Below are 20,343 nucleotides of genomic sequence, written 5' to 3'. Positions count from 1 at the left end.
TTAACAAAAAAAAATTACAGAAAATCTGTCTGCTATGTGCCTAGAAATAAATTTGCAGAGAGAGTAATTAGCCATGGTGGACGTGTCGTGTGTCCATGCATTTTTATGAGCAAGTGACTGCATACAACAATGGAAACTTTGTTTTTTTTGTACAAAAGGTTTTATTCAAACCATAATATCCTCTACATAAACATAAAACAATGTCTTTGGTTTTGATATTTTGCTTTTTTTTTCATGTTTTTTAGAATAATATATACATTTTGAAGTGTTAATTTCAGAAGCCACATGAGTTTTAATTGTGTTGGTCAAAGCTGGAAATAGAGAGGTGTGTAAAGTGAGAGGTTAGTAGCATGTTAAGAGTCAATAATGCAAGCAGTCTTACAAAGAGAGACAAATGGAGATAATCTTGTCTGTGCAAACATACTTTGCTCATTAGATTTACATTTGATATCTTTATGTAAAGATTTTCCCAGGAGCCACCTGCATCTGCATTAAGGAATTGTTCACCCAAAGATGAAAATTTAGTTCTCATTTAAATACGTTTTAATCTAATCTAGAATTCAAGCTGGTTTTTCTCATGCATTGAAAGTGTGTTATGATTCGGTCAATCTTCAAAATTTCATAAAAAAAAAAGTATAGGTCACGCTTTATTTTAAGGTGTTCCTGTTACACTTCACATGTAGTTGCTATTATAATAATAACTATAACAATAAATGATGCATAATTACATGCAAGTAACTCTAAACCAAACCCTAATCTTAACCCTTGCCATATTCTAAGTACATGTAGTTAATTAATATTACTCACTACTTAAGTTAATAAATGCAATGTAACAAGGACACCTTAAAATAAAGTGTAACCAAAGTATAATACTAATACACACCAACAAACACATACACTATATGCCAAGTCTTCTGAAACTATGTGGTCTATACATTTTCTATGAAGAACAGTTCATTATTATTAATTCCTTCTGCTCTCAAATATATTTTATGTGCTTGCTTTGATTTAAAGATGTTAAAATTTGTGAAATCTGCTGTGCAAGAACCAAATATCTTCCATGGCATTGATGGCATGATGCATCTTGTGATGCCATGTTTGTTCCCCACAAAAAGTTATTGTAAGTCTTCAGAACATTTCGGAATATAGCGCACGAGTTTCATGTTCCGCTTTTTTTGTTGTCATTTTTGATTACTCCACTTACTGAGTAATCAATCACATTCAGTGTATGGAAAACAGCAGCTTGGACATTTAGCAATAACTCTAATATTTTACCAAAAAACAAACTTTAATACTTTGGACCAATATGAGGATCAGTGTATCAAGAAAAGTACATAATTAAAAGTACATAATTTTTGGGTGAACTATTCCACTGTGATAAAATGGCAATGAGATATACACTACAAGATTTTAGGACCTATTTTTTCTGGAGATCCCCAACAAGAAGGTTTTTCTGGAGGTCAGCCTTAAATCTGAGGCAAATCAGTGCTCGTTCACATGAGTGAATACCATATAGTGCAAGGTAATAAAGTGGAGCAAGACACAATTTGAGAAAAGCACTAATGCCTGAAAATTAATTAGCAGGCTAAATATCTGGGCCACTATGAAATCTTGCAGTGTGAAATGTGTTTTGACTGGAAATGACATTAGCGATGACCTACAGATAATGTGAGGAGAACAAAATATAGCGCAAGGGAAATATTGAGAAGTCATCTTCTCAACCAGTCTCTTCTCCATATTCGTATTTTTCAGTTTTTGTAGATTGCAAGCTTCTTGATAACCATTTTGATTTGAAGAAATACCAGTTACACGCCATAATTCCATTCATGCATGATATCATGTGAGATCCTGTATCACTTCTCGCAAATGCATTTTGTAAATGAGAAATGGGGATTGTTCCTACTGAAATTGTTTGATGTGTGGCCCACAGTCACAGATCTGTTATGTTATGTGCAAAGCACAGCAACTTCATGATACCCCAAAAAGTTAGCGCAGTGTGAAAAGAACAGCACTCTGATTATTTCAAAATCGTGTAGTGTATTGGCAGCATTAATGAGCCCGCTACTGTCCTGACATATTATAGTCATGCTTTAGATGTTGCTTGTCCAGAGCTGACCAAATAAGAGCTACATATGCTACCATCTGATCCCAAGTCCTGGTTTTTACAATGAGGTATGTTTAGACAGAGACTACCAAAGACACTGTGACTGTTAACCACTACAGAAAGCTGTAGCTACATTTCTTCTGTCATTCTTTGTCAGCATTGAATAGTAAAAAGCAGTATGTACATTAAAGGATTTGTAAATCCTAAAATGAAGGTGGTTTTTCCTACCTTTTGCATAGCTGACATAAATTCTTCCTGGTATATTCCTTAAGCATTTAAGGAATATGGCTAATATTGTGAGCTACTACACAATATATAAAAAAAAAATTCTACAAAGCATCAGCACGAGCATTATAAGTGCCTTTGCCAAATTAAACCTCCTAATGAATTGAAATGTAACTACTGTATAGGTGATTTATTCACATTTAGAAAAAGCCTGTGAAGTCAAGAAGTCAAGTGGCGGTACAGCCAGTTGAACCGGAGTTACGGTGTTGATTAAAGCTGGGGTGAGTTGAGGTGGCTTGGCCTATCTGTGCTCATACTTTAGTTGTAAGGGGTTAGCAGTGAGTTGGGCAGTGTGCACAGGATGAGAACTTTATTCAGACTGTACCATTAGTGTATTTAGAGAGCTTATTCTCTAAGTCACAGATTCGTTTCTCCTGAGAAAGAACTGTGGCCTTCAGATTTTGGATCTCCTCAACAAGCTTCTCCAACAACTGAGGCTAGAGATTGAAAGAGATTGAGAGAAAGCAAAGAAGAAGATGGCAGTTGGAAAGAGGAGATAGAAGAGAGAAGCGTAGTGACAGTAAGAGGAGGATGAACAGGAGCAAAAAAGAGAGGGAAAAAAGCAAAAGAGCAAGTCAAGGACAGGCTTAATTTGGAAATGGAAAATGATTTTTAGCTTCTAGAGATGGGAATCAAAAGAAATTAAATGATTCTGATACAGATTGTGGTTTCCAAAAATCATTTCAACAAATTACATAATTTCAAAGTACCTGAAAGAAATGATCCAAAGAATATTAAGAAAAAAAGACGAGTCACTGACTGACTGATTCAGTGATACATTTGTGAATCAACCAGTTCATTTAAGTCATTCATTTGTGATTTTAATTGATACACTGTATGCTTTTTGTTCCAATGACAAAGTATTAAAAAACTTGAATGATATAATTTAATGGTGCTTTTTCATCATATCAGACATCAATCTACAGCTAAAACATTAATATGCCGTAGCATTATAGATTCAAAACCACAGCAAAAAGCATTGTAAGGATATGTTGTTATGATGTTATGTTGTTATAATGTTAATGTATTTTTTGTTTGTTTATTTTTAAATGAACCGATAAAATTCCCAGCCCTATTTGATTCTTAAGAAATGTAAGTAATAAAGTTGATGAAGGAACAAAGTTATGAAGGAGGTATTTTAAGGCCAAAGATAAGCAAGACATTCTACTTACGGGCAAACTACTTCCATCTACGGCAGACATGCTTCTACGTGTTGCAGGTCTGCTGTCTAGAACATTCTTCTTGGCCACCTTTAGCTCTCTGGTCTTTGGAGGAACATAACCATCCCTCATGGACACTAATAAGGGGTCTGCGTCTTGTCCGTGCATCCATTCCTCAGGTTCCAGAGCCGGCTCTGGGCCTGCTGTGTCTGGGTACAGATCATCCTGGAACAGGTCTGACTGGAATCATAACAACAGAAAGAGAATGATGTAATTGGCCGCACAGATTTTACATACAGTGGCATGCCAAAGTTTGGAAACCCCTTGCAGAATCTGTGAAAATGTGAGTAATTTTAACAAAATAAGAGCGATCATGCAAAATGCATGTTATTTTTTTATTTAGTCCTGTCCTGAGATATTTTACATAAAAGATGTTTACATATAGTCCACAAGACCAAAAAAAAAAAGACAATCATTAAAGTAACCCTTGGTTTTTCATACTGCATGTGGTTACCTGGATGATCTACGAATGTTTGTTTTGTTTTGTGATGGTTATTCATGAGTCACTTGTTTGTTCTGAACAGTTAAACTGAGCAATGTTCTTCATAAAAATCCTTCAGGTCCTGCAGATTCTTCAGTTTTCCAGCATCTTTTGTATATTTGAACCTTTTCAAGCATTGACTGTATGATTTCGAGATCCATCGTTTCACACTGAGGACAACTGAGGGACTCAAACACAACTATTAATAAAAAAGGTTCAAACATTCACTGATGGTCCAGAGGGAAACAAGGTGCATTAAAGGCACAATATGTAAGTTTTCGCAGCTAGAGGACATATATATATATATATATAAAAAAAAATAAAAAATATTCAAGCTGTGTGCGTGACACACAGCTTGAAAGCAGCGGAGCTTTTACTATGGAAGATTCGACTGCTTCCACTACTTCCGGTCATGCATATGTGGGTTAAAGCAGCGCTGTTTTATCATACTAGACACATCTGAAAGTCTTGTTGTAATGCTACTCTGTGCCGTCATCACCTGTCTAATAAAACGCATAACATATTATAGTGTCTTTGGTGTTCCCCCAGAAATCGAGGGGTTATGACATCATTGGCAGCCGACACAATGACACTATGGACACAGTCCATGTCATTAGTTAAAATTGCTTATTTCTCTGGATTTAAACATTATTCTAAACATTTGGGATAATGTGTACACAAGTCAGCAAAATATACAAAACTGTTGAACTGGTTTTTGACTATTTCAATTAAAAAATCTTACATATTGTGCGGAGTCGGGGGGTGAAAACTTTTTGAATTTGAAGATCAAGGTAAACTATACTTAATTTGTCTTCCAGAAAACATGCAAGTATCTTCTGTTCCTCCCGAAGAGCAGTACTTAATGGGAAATATATATATATATATATATATATATATATATATATATATATATATATATATATATATATTAACAAAATAAGAAACATTTTGGACATCTTCATCCTGTTCAAAATGCATCTTGTTTCCTTCTGGAGCATCAGTACTGTATATGTTTGAACCTTTTTTAATAGTTGTGTTTGAGTCCCTCATTTGTCCTCAGTGTAAGAAGATTGATCTCAAAATCATACAGTCACTGCTGGAAAGGGTTCAAATATGCAAAAGATGCTGGAAAACTGAAGAATCTGCAGGACCTGGAGGATTTTTCTGAAGAACAGTGCTCAGTTTAACTGTTCAGAAAAAACAATGGACTCATAAACAGCCATCATAAAAAAAATTAAAAAATAAAAACAGTCATAGATCATCCAGGTAACCAAACACAGTATTAAAGGGTTAGTTCACCCCAAAATATCCGTAAACCGGATACGCTGTTTCCATTCAGATCAAATCACAACAACGTAGGAAACGTGTCTGGCATGATGCAGCTGACACAGAACAGCATATGTTTATGGATATTCTCCAACGTGGCACCAGGGTGATGCAGAGGACATTATTTGTTGAACAAAGGCATTTTTTTTTTCTTTTGCACACCAAAAGTATTCTTGTAGCTTCGTATAATTGTGGTTGAGCCACTGATGCCACATGTATTATTTTACAGATCTCCTTTCTTTGTTTCTGGACTTGGGATTTGGGAACATTTCAGTTGCATTGCTGTCTATGGATGTCAGATTCCATCAAAATATCTTAATTTGTGTTCTGAAGATGAACAAAGGTCTAATGGGTTTGAAACGACACGAGGGTGAATAATTAATGACAGAATTTTCATTTTTGGGTGAACTAACAGCTAAGTACATTTCAGTCTTGTAAAGTATATGTAAACATCTGGGCAGTACTAAGTAAAACAATAACATGCATTTTGTATGATCATTATTTTGCTACAATTATTCACATTTTCACAGATTCTGCAAGAGGTTCCCAAACTTTCGCATGCCGCTGTACTTCAGCATCATATAATACATTTTTGGTTTTCAGTACTTTAATTTTATGTTCATAGTGGTTCAGGTTTGAAATAACCCTAAACAAAGAGTAAATGCTTACCTTTCTGGGTACTGTCATCATAATAGGCTCACACTTTCTTTCATGGAGTTTATATAATCTATGAGAAATAATAAAGGTTCAGCTTTAGGAATGCTCAAAGCTCAAAGTTTAAAAGAACAGTATTTACTTGAAATAGAAATCTTTTGTGTAATCTAACGTGTCCCTGCTGAATAAAACTATAAATCACTGACCTCAAACTTTTTAATGGTAATGTAGATATATAGTATTTCTGTACACTGTACATATTAAAGTAACTAACACATATTTTAATCAATCAGTATAACCATGCAAAACTGACCTGGCAATCTCACACTTGCTGACGTCCACTCCTCTCTTGGGCATGAAGCCCATTCCTCTCTGTGGCTCCTTGCTACTGAATGTGCTGATGTAATGCACATAGGGAGGCTCCTCTGTGATCTCAAAATACCGAATACTGCTGTCACCCTGTGGAGACACAGAAGCAACTTTACAGTGCCAGCCTGAGTATTATAACAAATGAAGATGAAACATGAAGTCATACCTTGCCACTGAGATACACAATGTTAGTGTCTGGATCATAAAAAGGCAATAAAACTCCATTACTTGTGTCCAGCTCAAGTAGTGCTATGGGCTCTTCAAAATTAGTCTACACAAAGACAGAAATGAACACCATCAGTGATTTGAAAGTTAACAAGGGAAATTAAATAAAACTGATTGAAATGTATAGAATGAATTCAATAAAATTAGTTATTAATGAGTCTTAAATGCCTAAATGAACCTAGACCTTATAGGGACAAAAGGTTCTCAGGATTCATTAAAAATATTTCAATTTGAATTGAAGATTAACCATAGCAAAATGGGTATGGAATAACATGAAGGTAAGTAAATATACTATCCATTACCGGATCCCACAGGCCAAGCTCTCTCTGGCTCATCTTGGTGAATCCTGTGGTGAAAATGTTGCCCTCTTTGGTAAAAATGGCTCTCATTGGCCGGATACCCTCATGTGGGCACAGTCTTTCCTACAGAAGAAAAAATGTCCATAATGTTAATGTTTACAAAGAGCTGTGAGGTTTTTCTTCTTTTCTCCACTATAATACTTACCGCCACCACCTCGTTTTTCCGGGGATCGCACACTCGGAGGCGACGGTCCTTGCAGGTGGTGCAGAACAGGCTACCGTTGTAGTTCCAGCTGACGTTATAGATGAGGTCAGGATGGTCATCCAGTGTCATCAAGGGTTCTCCAGTGCCCACATTCCAGATGATGATCAGATTATCACTGCCTGAGACAAAAGCAAACTGAATGGAAACATACTTTCCACTGCTCCTAATTTATTTCCTACGAAATTAAGTAATCTTATTATTATACACTTTTAATGTAAGAAGTTGATGTCTATTGTTCTGATCTTTACCTGCAGTGAGGAGTATGTTGCGGGCAGTGGGGTGCCATTTAATGATGCCCACGCGTTTAGAGTGACCCTCCAGCACCACAATGGGCTCGCTGATGGGACGAGAGGGAGTGTGGTCAGGGATCTGCCATACCTGAGTAAACACAATTCTATTAGCGCAATGGTTCTCAAACAGGGGGGCCTCAACAAACTTCAAAGTATTTAATATTTGATTATAATTAATTGCAAAAAAAAAAAAAGTTTAGATCATCCTGCAAGACCTTAACATTTTTTATATTTATTAACATAATTATTTCAAATAATTAAAAAAAACACACAAAAATACATATTGTAAAGCCATACATACATGCTCAACTGCTTTAATAAAACTCCCGCACACTACTCAAACTTCATCAAGTCTGTGGAAGGTTGATTGACCACAATGTTGCTAATACAATTGTGTAATGATGCTAGTTGTATTTATTGCAAATTCTTTTTGGTTATTTTTTTCTGTAGTATCCTAATAGTACTTAAACAAAAATAATCTTTCAGCCTAAACTGAAAAACAACAGGTGTAGATAAAATTTTGCAGTAATCTTTGTTTTATTTGCAACTTCAAACTATATATTTATATATATATATATATATATATATATATATATATATATATATATATATATATATATATATATTATTATTATTATTATTATTATCATTACAGTAATTGGATTAAACTATCTTATATATTGGCTTGTAGTGCATTGTAGGAAAGTTCCTCTGGTAACCAGTGAGCACAGCAGCAATGCCAGCACAGATGACAGCTGCAGTTAACCTCCTCTAACAGCAGTGCATACAGTGCATGCCATTCATGTTTGTAATGTAATGTAATGAAACAGCACTAATATCCTTCATATATAATACCTCTATATCGTCTTGATTAACTTTGGGCAAAAGCATCCTATATTTGTTTTCAGTAGACCGTATAATACTTTCAGCATTTTATACTCACATTTAAAACATTTGAATGCCACTGCAGTACTTGGGTTACTTCTGGAGCTTTTCTCAGAAGCAGCTTCACTTTTCTGAACCACTTCTGATCAGGTTCACACAGGTGCTCTAAAAGTTGTAGTTTTATTTATCTTAATTTTGTGACATACACTGAAAATAAATCTGGTGTAGGATTTACTATGATACTGTTTTTGTGTTACCTTTAAGATAAATGTAACTTAGATTTTATTTGTTTATTTTTATCTAATGCAATGACATTTATACACTTTTAAGTGTGGCTTAGGCGTCCAAATACTTCATGAGGTCACTATATACAGAAATGTTTGCACATGTTGCAGTGTGTTCTGAAAATGAAATGACTCATCTCTACAGACAACTTAGACCCATCTTTCCTTGTCTGTCATTCCACTGGCTTATTTGTGAACAGGTTTCTGGCCAAGAGTGCCTTTCTAACATGTTTATAAATACCAGCTCCAGTCCCATGCCCGAACCGTTAACTCCAGTCATCACCCTTCATATTAACACTATTGTCTGTCACCTTGATCGTTCCCTCCAGTGTGAGTAGGTATATATGGAGACATGCTTCATTTGTTTGTAAAAATGCAACCGAAACATGTTCATGACTTCAAGGCTATTGGCTGGCAGGCAATAGAGATGTTTATGAATGTCTGTCATGATGATTACCATGGAAGTGGTGTCTTCAGAGCAGCTGGCCAGGATATTGTCATTGTGAGGACACCAGTCAATGTCTAGAACAGGCCCTGAGTGTCCAATCACTAGAGGATAGTTTTTGTCCACTCGACCCACCTATAGCATATTAAAACAAAGAATAAAAGATAATGTTAAGTATTGGGATGCATATAAAGTCAGTATATGGGTTGGTAAGACTTTTTTTCTTAGTCTGCATTTATTTGATCAAAAAAAGTATAAAAACACCATTGTAAAATGCTGAAATTTAAAAATGACTGCTTTCTACCTCAGTAAATTTTAAAATGTAATTTATTCCTGTAATGAGAAAGCTGAATTTTCACTAGCCATTACTCAAGTCTTCAGTGTCACATGATCCTTCAGAAATCATTCAAATATGGTAATTTGATGCTCAAGAAACATTTCTTCTTATTATAAATATTGAAGAGTTGCTTAATATTTTTTGAAAACCATATATATATATATATATATATATATATATATATATATATATATATATAGTAATTTTTTTTACCAGTGTCATCTTTTGTCATCCAAAAACTTTAAACTTTTTAGCTCCATGCATATTTAAATGAACATGCACAGCCCTGTCACTGTATAATTTCCCACATATTAGAAAACATGGAATTTTTTTTAAAAAGTGACACCCAGGAAGCATCACCCAGGTTCATTCTATTTTCTCCAATTTTACAGAAATTGAAAGCTACATTCAACCATGTTACCACGGTTTAAAAAATATCAAACAAATATTTAATTAATAGGAAATATTTATTTATTTAATAAATATTTATTTAATGTTTGGTGTTACAAAAACACATAAACCTGGGTTTTTAATGTAGATATTTCCCATGTTTTTTTTTGTAATGTGAATAACATTGTCAATGTTGAAAAATAAATTGAAAATTTATTAATATTTATTTTGACCTTCTGAGGTTGACGAGCAACGTTTTCTGAAGGTTAAGCTCTGCCTTTCACTGACACAAAAATATTTAACTTCTTGTTTGTCCCTGGCATGTATTTGTAAACTGATGTTATCAAATCATAATTATTCTTTAGGGATTCTGATGTAACTTCTTCGAATGTTTTTTTCTTATTTGTGTGGAGCTGGTGTGAGCACGTGTTGGTTCTGTGTTCGGCTGCTCCTCCTCCAGTCCCTCCTGTCCTCATTCTCCTGGTGTGTATTTATAGCTCTGTGATGAGGCGTTGAAAAGGGAGTTTTTCTTTTGGCCTGTTGAGACTGAGTGCAGAGGAGATGGCTACCTGGGTATTTATAGGGTATCTTTCAAAGCCTGCTGATATATGCTCGTGACTCGACAGAGGCTAAACTAAAAGGGCATTAACTGACCATGGACCCATAGAGAATCAAGAAAAACTCTCTCACACACACACAAAAAAAAATAATGATGTGATATGCTGCTGTGGATCAATATATTATCAATATATTAAGGTCACACATGCATTAGCAACAACTAGAAGTAATTTAAGATGCTTTTTAATGCCAAACTAAATATTTCAACAATAGTTTCCATTATGGAAGACCTGTTTGAGTTTGTAACCTTCATCAAAATTATATTTTTATAAGAACTTTAAGTTACACTTTATTTTAAGGTGTCCTTGTTACAGTGTAATTAACATTTAAGTACTGAGTAATATTGATTAACTAAATGTACTTACTATATGGTTAGGGTTAGGATTAGGGTTTGTCTTAGGGTTACTTTCATGTTATAATGGATAATTTATTGTTATTACAATAGAAGTCCATGTAACATATCAAGGACACTTTAAAATAAAGCATTACCGATCTTTATACAGTAGTCCCAAACATTACTATTTTAAAGACAGTTAGTACACACAATTTTCAAACAAAATATTAGACAAAATTACTCATTTTGTGTAATATAGGGGCCAAATAATATAGAATAGCTCATTCTATATTCTCAAAAAAAAAAAAAATATATATATATATATATATATTTGATAAGATTGTGTTCATCAAATTCAACCCTGATACCAAATTGTGTGTGTGTGTGTATATATATATATATATACACACACACACACAATTTGGTATCAGGGTTGAATTTGATGAACACAATCTTATCAAATTAAATTAAATAGTTGCTCATTACACATAATCTAATTTATATTTAGTTTATATTTAGTCAGTTTAATGATGAACCCGTTATAGTAGCTCTACTAGGTGGAAATGTCTAGTACATATGGGTGCATTCAGAAGAAACCAGCAAATGACAGAAGAAAGAAGATATAAACCCATATGATGACTAATGATATGATATAATGACTATAATGATACTAATAATATGATTTTACTGGACTTCATAAGAAATATGATGTTGTAAATCATGCTTACTATTTTCATAGTTCCATCAGTATTTGTGATAAAATGTTATAATGGTATCATCATATTGGCATACTGGTTTCCATTGGCTTGCCGATACTGCAAATGCAAGCTGCTAAGTAACAGATAAAAAGAGAAGGCAATGCATGACTGGGATTACATCAACTCAAAAACGCTTACTTATCATCTCTAAACCTAGCTTCGGTATGTCACAGAAGAAGATTTAGACAACATATGCAAGTTGTGTACCCTGTTTCCATGGGGTTCAAAACTTTGCCTCTATGAGGGTGAAATGGAAGCCCTGTGGGGGATGGGCTCCCTTCACATGAGCCACGGCTGAGGCTCTTGAACAAACATACCCATAAATATAGCCCCGTGAAGATGAAAGAGTAGACAAAGGCTGTAACATTGTACATGTTTAAGTAGTTTTCTCCTCAAGCCACTCACCTTTGATAGCGGCAGAACCAGAAAGGACCCGCCTCCACTGGACTCCACTATAACTGCCAGAAACTTTGGGTTAACTGCACAGAAGGAACTGTCCCATGTCACTTTGGAAACCCGGATATCATCATAACTTTGATCCGCTTTCACCGATTGCCCAAAAACATGCCGGAATTTACTCTGGCGCACAATGCTGCGACTCATGGCTGTGAAAAACAGAGACACATATTGAATATGCATAAAATAGTCTAAATAACATAATATTTAAGAATGATTTGATGTACACACTGTGGAAAACCTGCTAAGCAATCCCTATCAAACTGTTAAATGTATATTAAATTAAATTAAATTAAATGCATATTTGACTGCAACTTGCTTAATAATGTATAATTCAATTGTAATTATCGATAATTTATTAAAAAACATATTTGTTAATGACATTGACAGTAAAATTTTGCTTTGCTTTATTAATTAATTATTTTCTGGTATTTATTACTCCCTAAATAATGGCCTGTTTAAAGTTTTAAATCTTCATATAAACATACATGAATACACATCGCTATACACATTATGCATATTGTTATGAACATTAATAATGGTAATCATAATTTGAAAATAATGAGGACATTTTTTGGTGACAGGTATAACTGTGATAAACATTAATGTACATCGTAGAAGATTTACGTCCTTTTAAAATTCTTTTCACAGTTGTAGAGAGAATTATTTGTGGAAGCAATAGATGATGGACACAAAGAAACAGACACACAATCTGATTCAACACAAAATGTCAATGTTGCAAAATAAATAGAAAATTAAGCAGCTTGTTTAATATTTATGAGGTTGAAAATCAACATTTTCTTAAGGTTAAGCTCTGCCTTTCACTGACACAAAAATATTTAAATTAAATATTTATAAAGTTTATAAAGACCACAGAAGTTAATATAAAGGACAAAAAAACAAAAAAAAAACTAAGCTGAGCTAAGGAAGTAAAAGTTAACTTATGTTATAATTTGCATTCATCTTAATTAGTCTCCCAAGAATGAGACATCTTTGATAAAATCGTTGCATGGGAAACAACTATGCAAATATTCCTTAAAATATTTTTCAAGACAGATACTACATATATAGACTCTGACATAGAACAGAACATTGCTATGCAACAAGAACAATGACAACATTATTGGTGCTGCACAGTGATACAGCGAACAGGTGTTTCAAGCTGGAGCTGTCACTACATCACAAATTGAAGGAACAGAAATATCAATTTTTAATTAATGTTATCTAGAACTGGTATCATCTGATTCAGCCAGTTTTTGTTTCATTTGATATGTAACAGTCACATATGTTTCTTTGATTTACATGTCAAAGTATCATATATTATCTGACGTGTATTGCTTAGTTTTAAAGCTTTTAGTGTATATTTACTTATTTTACATATTTTATGTTTGTTTCCAATCTTGGCTGCTGTTAATTAAAATGTTTCCAATTTGTTTATCATTTTGGGGACATAATAAAATATGTTGAACAAGCATGTTTGACTCGTGTACTCAATTTAAAACATCCATACTTACTCTTAGTTTTACAATGCACGCGGTAGTGAAGTCAACTAACAACAAGGTTCTTTGCACTTATCTCTAATTTATACATCCACAAGTTAGAATTTTAACTAATTCATAGCATAGATGAAAATGTTAATATATAGTGTGAGACACATACATACATTCCGGATCCCCACGCCACAAAATTTGTGAAATCACAATTAACACTTATTATTAATTTTAAACTGACAAAAAACGCAATTGACACTGATAATACACCCCATAGGCAGCTAGAGCTGTTAAATCCCCATCAGAATGCAGTATCTTTAAACCACACAACAGTTTGTCCCATGTGAGAAGGCCCCCCTCACTGTCTACAGACACGGTCACTTTCCAAATATAGTCATACCAAACTGCCCAAGTGTCTCCCCCTCTGTCCCCTCCAGACGCGATCCTTCCATATTTACAAAGGGACAGAATGGAAATATACACTGCCAACGTATACAGCGTGTGCTATTCTTCACAATAAGCATTGCGCACACCTGGCCTTGAATTATATTTATAGTCCTACAGCAACTCACTGAACGAGCAGAACGTGCGCACTGATATGTTATTATGATGTCACAGCCTGTTCCGAACAATGTCACAACAAAAACTTTCCAAAAAACTAAAAGCGCGTGTCGTCACAATGCAGCATTCTATCATGAGGAACTGCGTAACTGTCAATCAAATAAATCACTTACCGCTGTCTTTGGGGAATATACGTCTTTAAATCTGCTCTTCCCCTATCACTAGACGGGTTAAGGCTCCTCTCGACGCTGCGCTTTTTAGAAGTGTCTCGTTTATTCCAAGTCACAAACTTGGTGCGGACTCCCAGAACTAGTGCGCGTTGCTGCTCACTAGTCGTTCCTGAATATCGAGCGAGAAGAGAGAGAGAGAGAGCGAGAGCGAGAGAGAGAGAGAGAGAGAGAGAGAGAGAGAAAACGGTGGACAGGGGGCTGGAGAAGTGCACAGACAGGGGTGTATATATGGCAAGCAAATTTAACAATTAGCCCTTAAAAACAAGTAGGCTACTACCTGGGTCATTCTACAGAAACGTCAATTTTTTTTCAGTCCCTAGCTTTTACAGAAATATTACAATTGAAAAACAAATGAGGGTTACAATTTTATATATATATATATATATATATATATATATATATATATATATATATATATATATATATATATATATATATATATATATATATATATTAAAATAAAACAATGTGTTATTTGAACAATTAGACGTTGTTTTACCATAATTGTGGCAATATTTGTTTTTAATTAATTATAAAGAATTCCAAGAACCACTAAACTGCTTGTTCCCGCACGTCCTGATTTTGCCAAGTCCGATGTGTTCCTAGGTCAACATATTTTGTTGACCCTGGAACAACATTCGACTCCAAAAATATATTCTTAACCATATCCCTACACCTAAACCTAACCTTAACCATGAGTAATCCCTAAAATCAGAGGAAATGATAGATGAATGACACTGATGTACAAGCACCAAACACTGATTTTAAGCATAAACTTCACAAAATCTATAAACTGGTTCTTCAAATCTGATTGGTTAATCACAATGTTGTTCCAGGGTCAACAACGATGTTGTCCCAGGACCATGTCTCACTTGGTAAAATCAGGTTAGGCGCTTGTTCCCACAGCCATGTACACAGGGAAAGTGCTTTATTTTGCAGTCAAAATCAAAAGTTTTCTACCATTTAAATTACCAAACTTTATTCATAACTATCAAATATATAATATAAATGGCATAATAAAATAAAAGGCTCAATAAATATTATAAAATAAATAGTGAAAACAGTGGTCCTCTGGATTTGTGTCACTGGTGTTACCGTTTGACAAAAATCTGTCATTTTGTAAAAAAAATAAAAAAAAGAACATTCACACTGATGACATCACTTGACTTCCTCCTTCCTATTTTCTAAAGATCTATGAAAAAGCCCATGTTAAGTCCACTGTTTCTTTTCAATTATCAGAAATGTTCTCATTTACAGTTTTTTACAGACGCTAGGACACATTTTGCAAAACTCTTCACACAGTTCTCCTAACCAACTTTCAGCTTGGCAAAGCAGTTCATTTCACATTCAAAATGCACTACAACTACCAAAACACTTTCTTCAGGTCTCAAATCAACTCATTCTTCCAGAACACTAGCAAACGTTGACAGCCGACAAACACACTTTGTCACCCACAAAACAATGACCTAAAAAACAATAACAACATGTAGCATTATACAATGTTTTCTTGTGTAAAACAAGGACATATCTCTGTTTATAATTCACTGCAATATATGTTACTGGAATGAATCAGACATGATGCAGAATTCATCAATATTTTATGTAGTTTATTTATTTTTTATTTTTTTTGCACTGAGTAATTACAAAATAGAAGAATTTGTATGCACACCATCCTCTGATACAGATATAATAGTAATGCTAATCTACTAATTGTCCAATTGTTATTATAGCATTTAATTTTAAGATTTAAGATATATTTCATTCAAATATTACTGTAGAAATGTAGCAAATTGCTGTCTTATCCAGTTTTGTATTGTGTTATTGTTCTGAACATCAGTTTAACAGTTTTGAAAACAGTATGTAAGCATGTGCAAATTGACTTGTACGTACAAAGAGTTTTGACAGTTGTTGTGTGTGAGTGAGAAAAGAATTCATGAAATTTGAGAGATGTAGTCATTGAATGAATTTTGTGCCAAAGCAATGATAATTGATCCTCAGTTTAGCCCACATAGACTTCTGTTGTGCTCACTGTGTGAAGAGTTTTGCAAAAGTGACCTAAGTATTGAGAAATGTGTCCTAGCGTCTGTAAAAAACTGTAACTCAAGATTTCATTTAAAGCTGTTAGTTGACGTCACTGGTATGACCTATTTATTGTTAGGGAATTGTAAGAAAAACAAAAACAAAAACAAAAAAAAAACAATAATAATAAAAATGGAATAAACTACTTAATTTAGTGAGTAATGCAATAATTGACAATATATGGTTTGATACCTTACAGCAGACATTTTGTAAAATGCTTTTTTTCATGAAAATTGTCACTGGTGTTACCTGGTGTGTTTCTTTTTTTTCAAATTAAATAAATGAAACATAATCTCATTATTTCTTGCATTTTCATTATTTTTCTGTAACTCTGACTACATGTGCTGAAAAACATATTAAGAAAAAATATTTAATAAAAGCTTTTTTTATTGATAAAGAAGGTAACACCAGTGACAAAAAATAGTTCCTGTGGTCTTGAAATAATTGCAAAAAAAGCTAAAGAGAAAAATAATTAAGCTGTCATTTATATGTATTCATAAAGTCAAAAGGTAATCTAATAATGTAGTCTAAGTTTAAATGTTAGAAAAATAAATACATTTTAAGACATTTTGCCATACCAAAAGTGGACGTTTCTGTAGAATGACCCACCTAAAATATTTAGGATACTAGTAAGTAGTCCAATAGTGTATAACATCTGTCTTTAAATGTTTTTTTTTTTCTCGATTAAATCCTATCTTCAGTAGTGAATAGCATCAATTCTATTTGTTACTATTACATATTATATACTAGTACTTATTCCTTATCTTCGAATACCTAATTAATACTGTGTATAATACTAATATTATAGTATTATATAATATTATAATAATAATACTAATTAATACTAGTAACTATTTGAACATTACAGTATCTAAGTCAATAGTTAGTGCAGCGGTTAATTTTGTTATAACTGCTAGGTAACAATGAGCAAGACAAACAATTGCTATATGATATGCAAGTGCTATAACAAGTCTCAGTTAGCTTAACGCAATAAACGTAGCAAGGTTCAATAAAAAGAAAATATGTAGAATAGAAAAAGAACAGAACAAGCGTGTTAGAGGCCTTTTTTGCTTTTGTTAATTGCATAATAAATAAAAAGAAAACTAATTGATAGAATGCAAAAATACTATTTATTAAGAAAACAAGCAGTAAATGAACAGAGTGCAAGTCTAAAGGGAAAGTTTTTTTTTTTTTTTTTTTTTTTTTAAGAATATAATTAAAATAGAGAGTGCTAGAGTTATGGGTAAAAAAATAAAATAAAATAAATAAAACACCTTGGAAGATATGTGTTTTCAGCCGATTCTTGAAAATGGCTAAAGACTCGGATGGCTAAAGCTGCTCGCATTGAGTTGGGCAGGTCATTCCACCAGAAGGGAAGATTTCATTTAAAAGTAAATTAAAAATGTTGTGTTTCTTTGGGATTGCACGACAAAGCAACATTCACTTGCAGAATGCAAGCTTCTAGAGGGCACATAAGTCTGAATAATGAATTTAGGTAAAGGGGTGAAGAGCCAGTGGTGGTTTTGTAGGCAAACAGTAATGCCTTAAATTTTATGCGATCAGCTATTGGTAGAAAGTTCAAATTGATAAACGGAGGTGTGACATGCATTCTTTTTTGGTTAATTACAAATATTGCTGACGCTGTCTTGAATAATTGTAAAGGTTTGATAGAACTGTCTGGAACACCTGCCAAGAGAGCATTGCAATAGTCCAGCCTGGACAGTAAAAGAGCTTGAACAAGCAGTTGTGAAGCATGTTCCGAAAGAAAGGGCCTGATCTTCCTGGTGTTGAATAAAACAAATCTGCAGGACCGGACAGTTTTAATCAATGTGGTCTGAGAAATTCAGCTGATCATCAATCAGAACTTTAAGGTTTCAAAGTTTTTGAAGGAGTTATGGTTGATGTGTCTAACTGGATGGTGAAATTGTGATGAAACAATGAGTTGAGTTGAAGGTAACAGTCCTTCATCCAGCATGAAATGTCTGTTAGACAAGCTGAGATGCAAGCAGATATTGTCGGATCATCAAGATAGAATAAAAGGTAGAGTTGAGTGTCATCAGCATAGCAGTGATATGAAAAGCCATGTTTCTGAATGACAACCTAGTGATGCCATGTAGACAGAGAAGAAAAGTGGTCCAAGAACTGAGCCCTGAGGCACCCCAGTAGTTAGATGTTGCGACTTGGACACCTCAACTCTCCAAGATACCTTGAAGGACCCACCCTTGAAGGAACTTGAAGGAAAATAGCATTTGCTTTTGCAGGAAATTAACAAAGGAAGTCTGTGGTGAGATACAAAAACATTATAAAAGGACCTGCTTTCTGTAGCCTGCAGATCTTGGGATGTTATAACAGACCAGTCAGAATCAAGTATACCAGAGAACCATATAATATTGTCCTTTAATATTTATTAATCACTATAGGATTAATAACTAGAAATTCAAATTAATGTTAAATCATAATGTTAAATGTGAAAGTAGCTTGCCATAGTGATGGGCAGGGGGGTCAAGGCGGTCTGATCTATTTTCGAAATGACTCTCAGTGTCGGGCTATTTTTCTCTGGTCGGTGACAGGGCTATAGATTGAAGTGAGAGCACACACTGAGGTCAGGTGGCCATAAGCACACAGTGTAAACCCCTGCATTTCACACCCTTGATTTAAGTATAAATCAGTTGCATGGACGTTTAAAATATACAATCAATCCTACAAATAGTCAGGTGATACCTTTGCTATAGCCCCCCTGACATTTGTTGATGCTTCCTGAAGCTGGTTTGTTGTAACTTTTTTGCATTACTTTACACTTTAATAAGAGTTTTGTCAGGTTTAAGTTAAATTAAAGCAGCAAGCAGCAATGAAAGGGTCCTCGCACCCTTGCTCACCACCACTCTGTGGCTTTAGGAAAACAGCTAATGGTGGGCAATATGCATTCAAAGTGATAAATATAGGAAGAATATGTCAGTCATTTATATGTGCCAAACTTTCTTCTGCCAGCTGGTGGCGCTATGATTTTAATTGAATGTTGTTGTGTAGATGTGTTCAGACCATGACTTTTATCAAATATGTGAAATTTGGTGCAGATTGAACATGGTATGTTTGAGTTAGTGTAAAACATGAAATGTGCTGTTGCCAGCAGGTGGCGCTAAAATTACAACTAAATAATGGCTTTTAGATTGTTCATGCCAGGACTCTTATTAAACGTGCAATTTGGGGCAGATAGGTTATTCTATAAGAGTTACAGCAACTTCCAGTCTCATGGCATTAAAAGCATGCTTTAGCACTAAGTAAGTGTTGCTATCCTGTTTGAGCATATTTCTAGCATGTTTAGCACACAATGGCATATTTTACTTTATTGCTATTAGTGCATCAAACATGTAAATTACTGTTGCCAGTAGGTGGCGCTATAACTATAGCAGAAAACTTGATGCTAGCACTTCGTGGTAACCTTGTCTGATGCACTCAGCCAAACATTCTAACCACTACCTCGCCCCTCACCACCCCCCAACCATTCCAATTTCTGTAGGTGGAATTTATTTTAATGATGGTCTAAAAGGACGCTTTGTGACATCACAAAACCCAGAAAACAACACTGCAGTCCAAACGAGCTGTTTGTTGTAGTTCTTGAAAAGGGATTTAAAAAAAAAAAAAAAAAAAAAAAAAAAAAAAAAAGAGGAAACATCTCCCTTTGGAGAATTGGAATTTTTGAGATTTGTAACTTTCAATATTTTTAATTTCCCAAACATACACACTACACATACTAAAATTCAAAAATGTAATAAGCAAAATAGGATCTTTCTAACTATGTCCTGAACAGTAAGAATAAGTACCGTAATACATTCAGAGTAATACAGGGCTCCCTCCCTTAAAGACGGGACCAATAGAGTGGACTCACAAAAGGCAATTTCTACCTGACCAAATATTTCAGATTTTAGAGATGAGAATAACATGAAATATATAAAGCTTT

At 34.2% G+C, this 20,343-nt stretch overlaps 1 protein-coding gene across 2 annotated transcripts; it reads right to left on the bottom strand.

Annotated features, from left to right (window-relative positions):
- Positions 1 to 141: 141 nt before the first annotated feature.
- Positions 142 to 14,449, bottom strand: coro6 (coronin 6). Of its 2 annotated transcripts, none has more exons than XM_026195756.1 (11): positions 14,250 to 14,449; positions 11,975 to 12,174; positions 9,145 to 9,267; positions 7,477 to 7,606; positions 7,169 to 7,347; positions 6,967 to 7,086; positions 6,606 to 6,710; positions 6,384 to 6,529; positions 6,086 to 6,143; positions 3,562 to 3,789; positions 142 to 2,826 (listed from the first exon to the last, which is right to left on the bottom strand). In XM_026195756.1, exons 2-11 carry the CDS (start codon positions 12,170 to 12,172, stop codon positions 2,704 to 2,706), a joined length of 1,410 nt encoding a protein of 469 aa, XP_026051541.1. In that variant the 5' UTR covers positions 12,173 to 12,174; positions 14,250 to 14,449; the 3' UTR covers positions 142 to 2,703. The 2 variants fall into 2 exon arrangements, with proteins under 2 accessions (XP_026051541.1, XP_026051540.1); XM_026195755.1 differs by lacking the exon at positions 14,250 to 14,449 and adding an exon at positions 13,916 to 13,934.
- Positions 14,450 to 20,343: the final 5,894 nt, after the last annotated feature.

This window comes from Carassius auratus, chromosome 21 (genome assembly GCF_003368295.1).
Source record: "Carassius auratus strain Wakin chromosome 21, ASM336829v1, whole genome shotgun sequence".
Taxonomy (NCBI): Eukaryota; Metazoa; Chordata; class Actinopteri; order Cypriniformes; family Cyprinidae; genus Carassius; species Carassius auratus.
The sequence above is the reverse complement of the archived record's forward strand: the minus strand, read 5'-3'. Positions and strand labels throughout refer to the sequence as shown.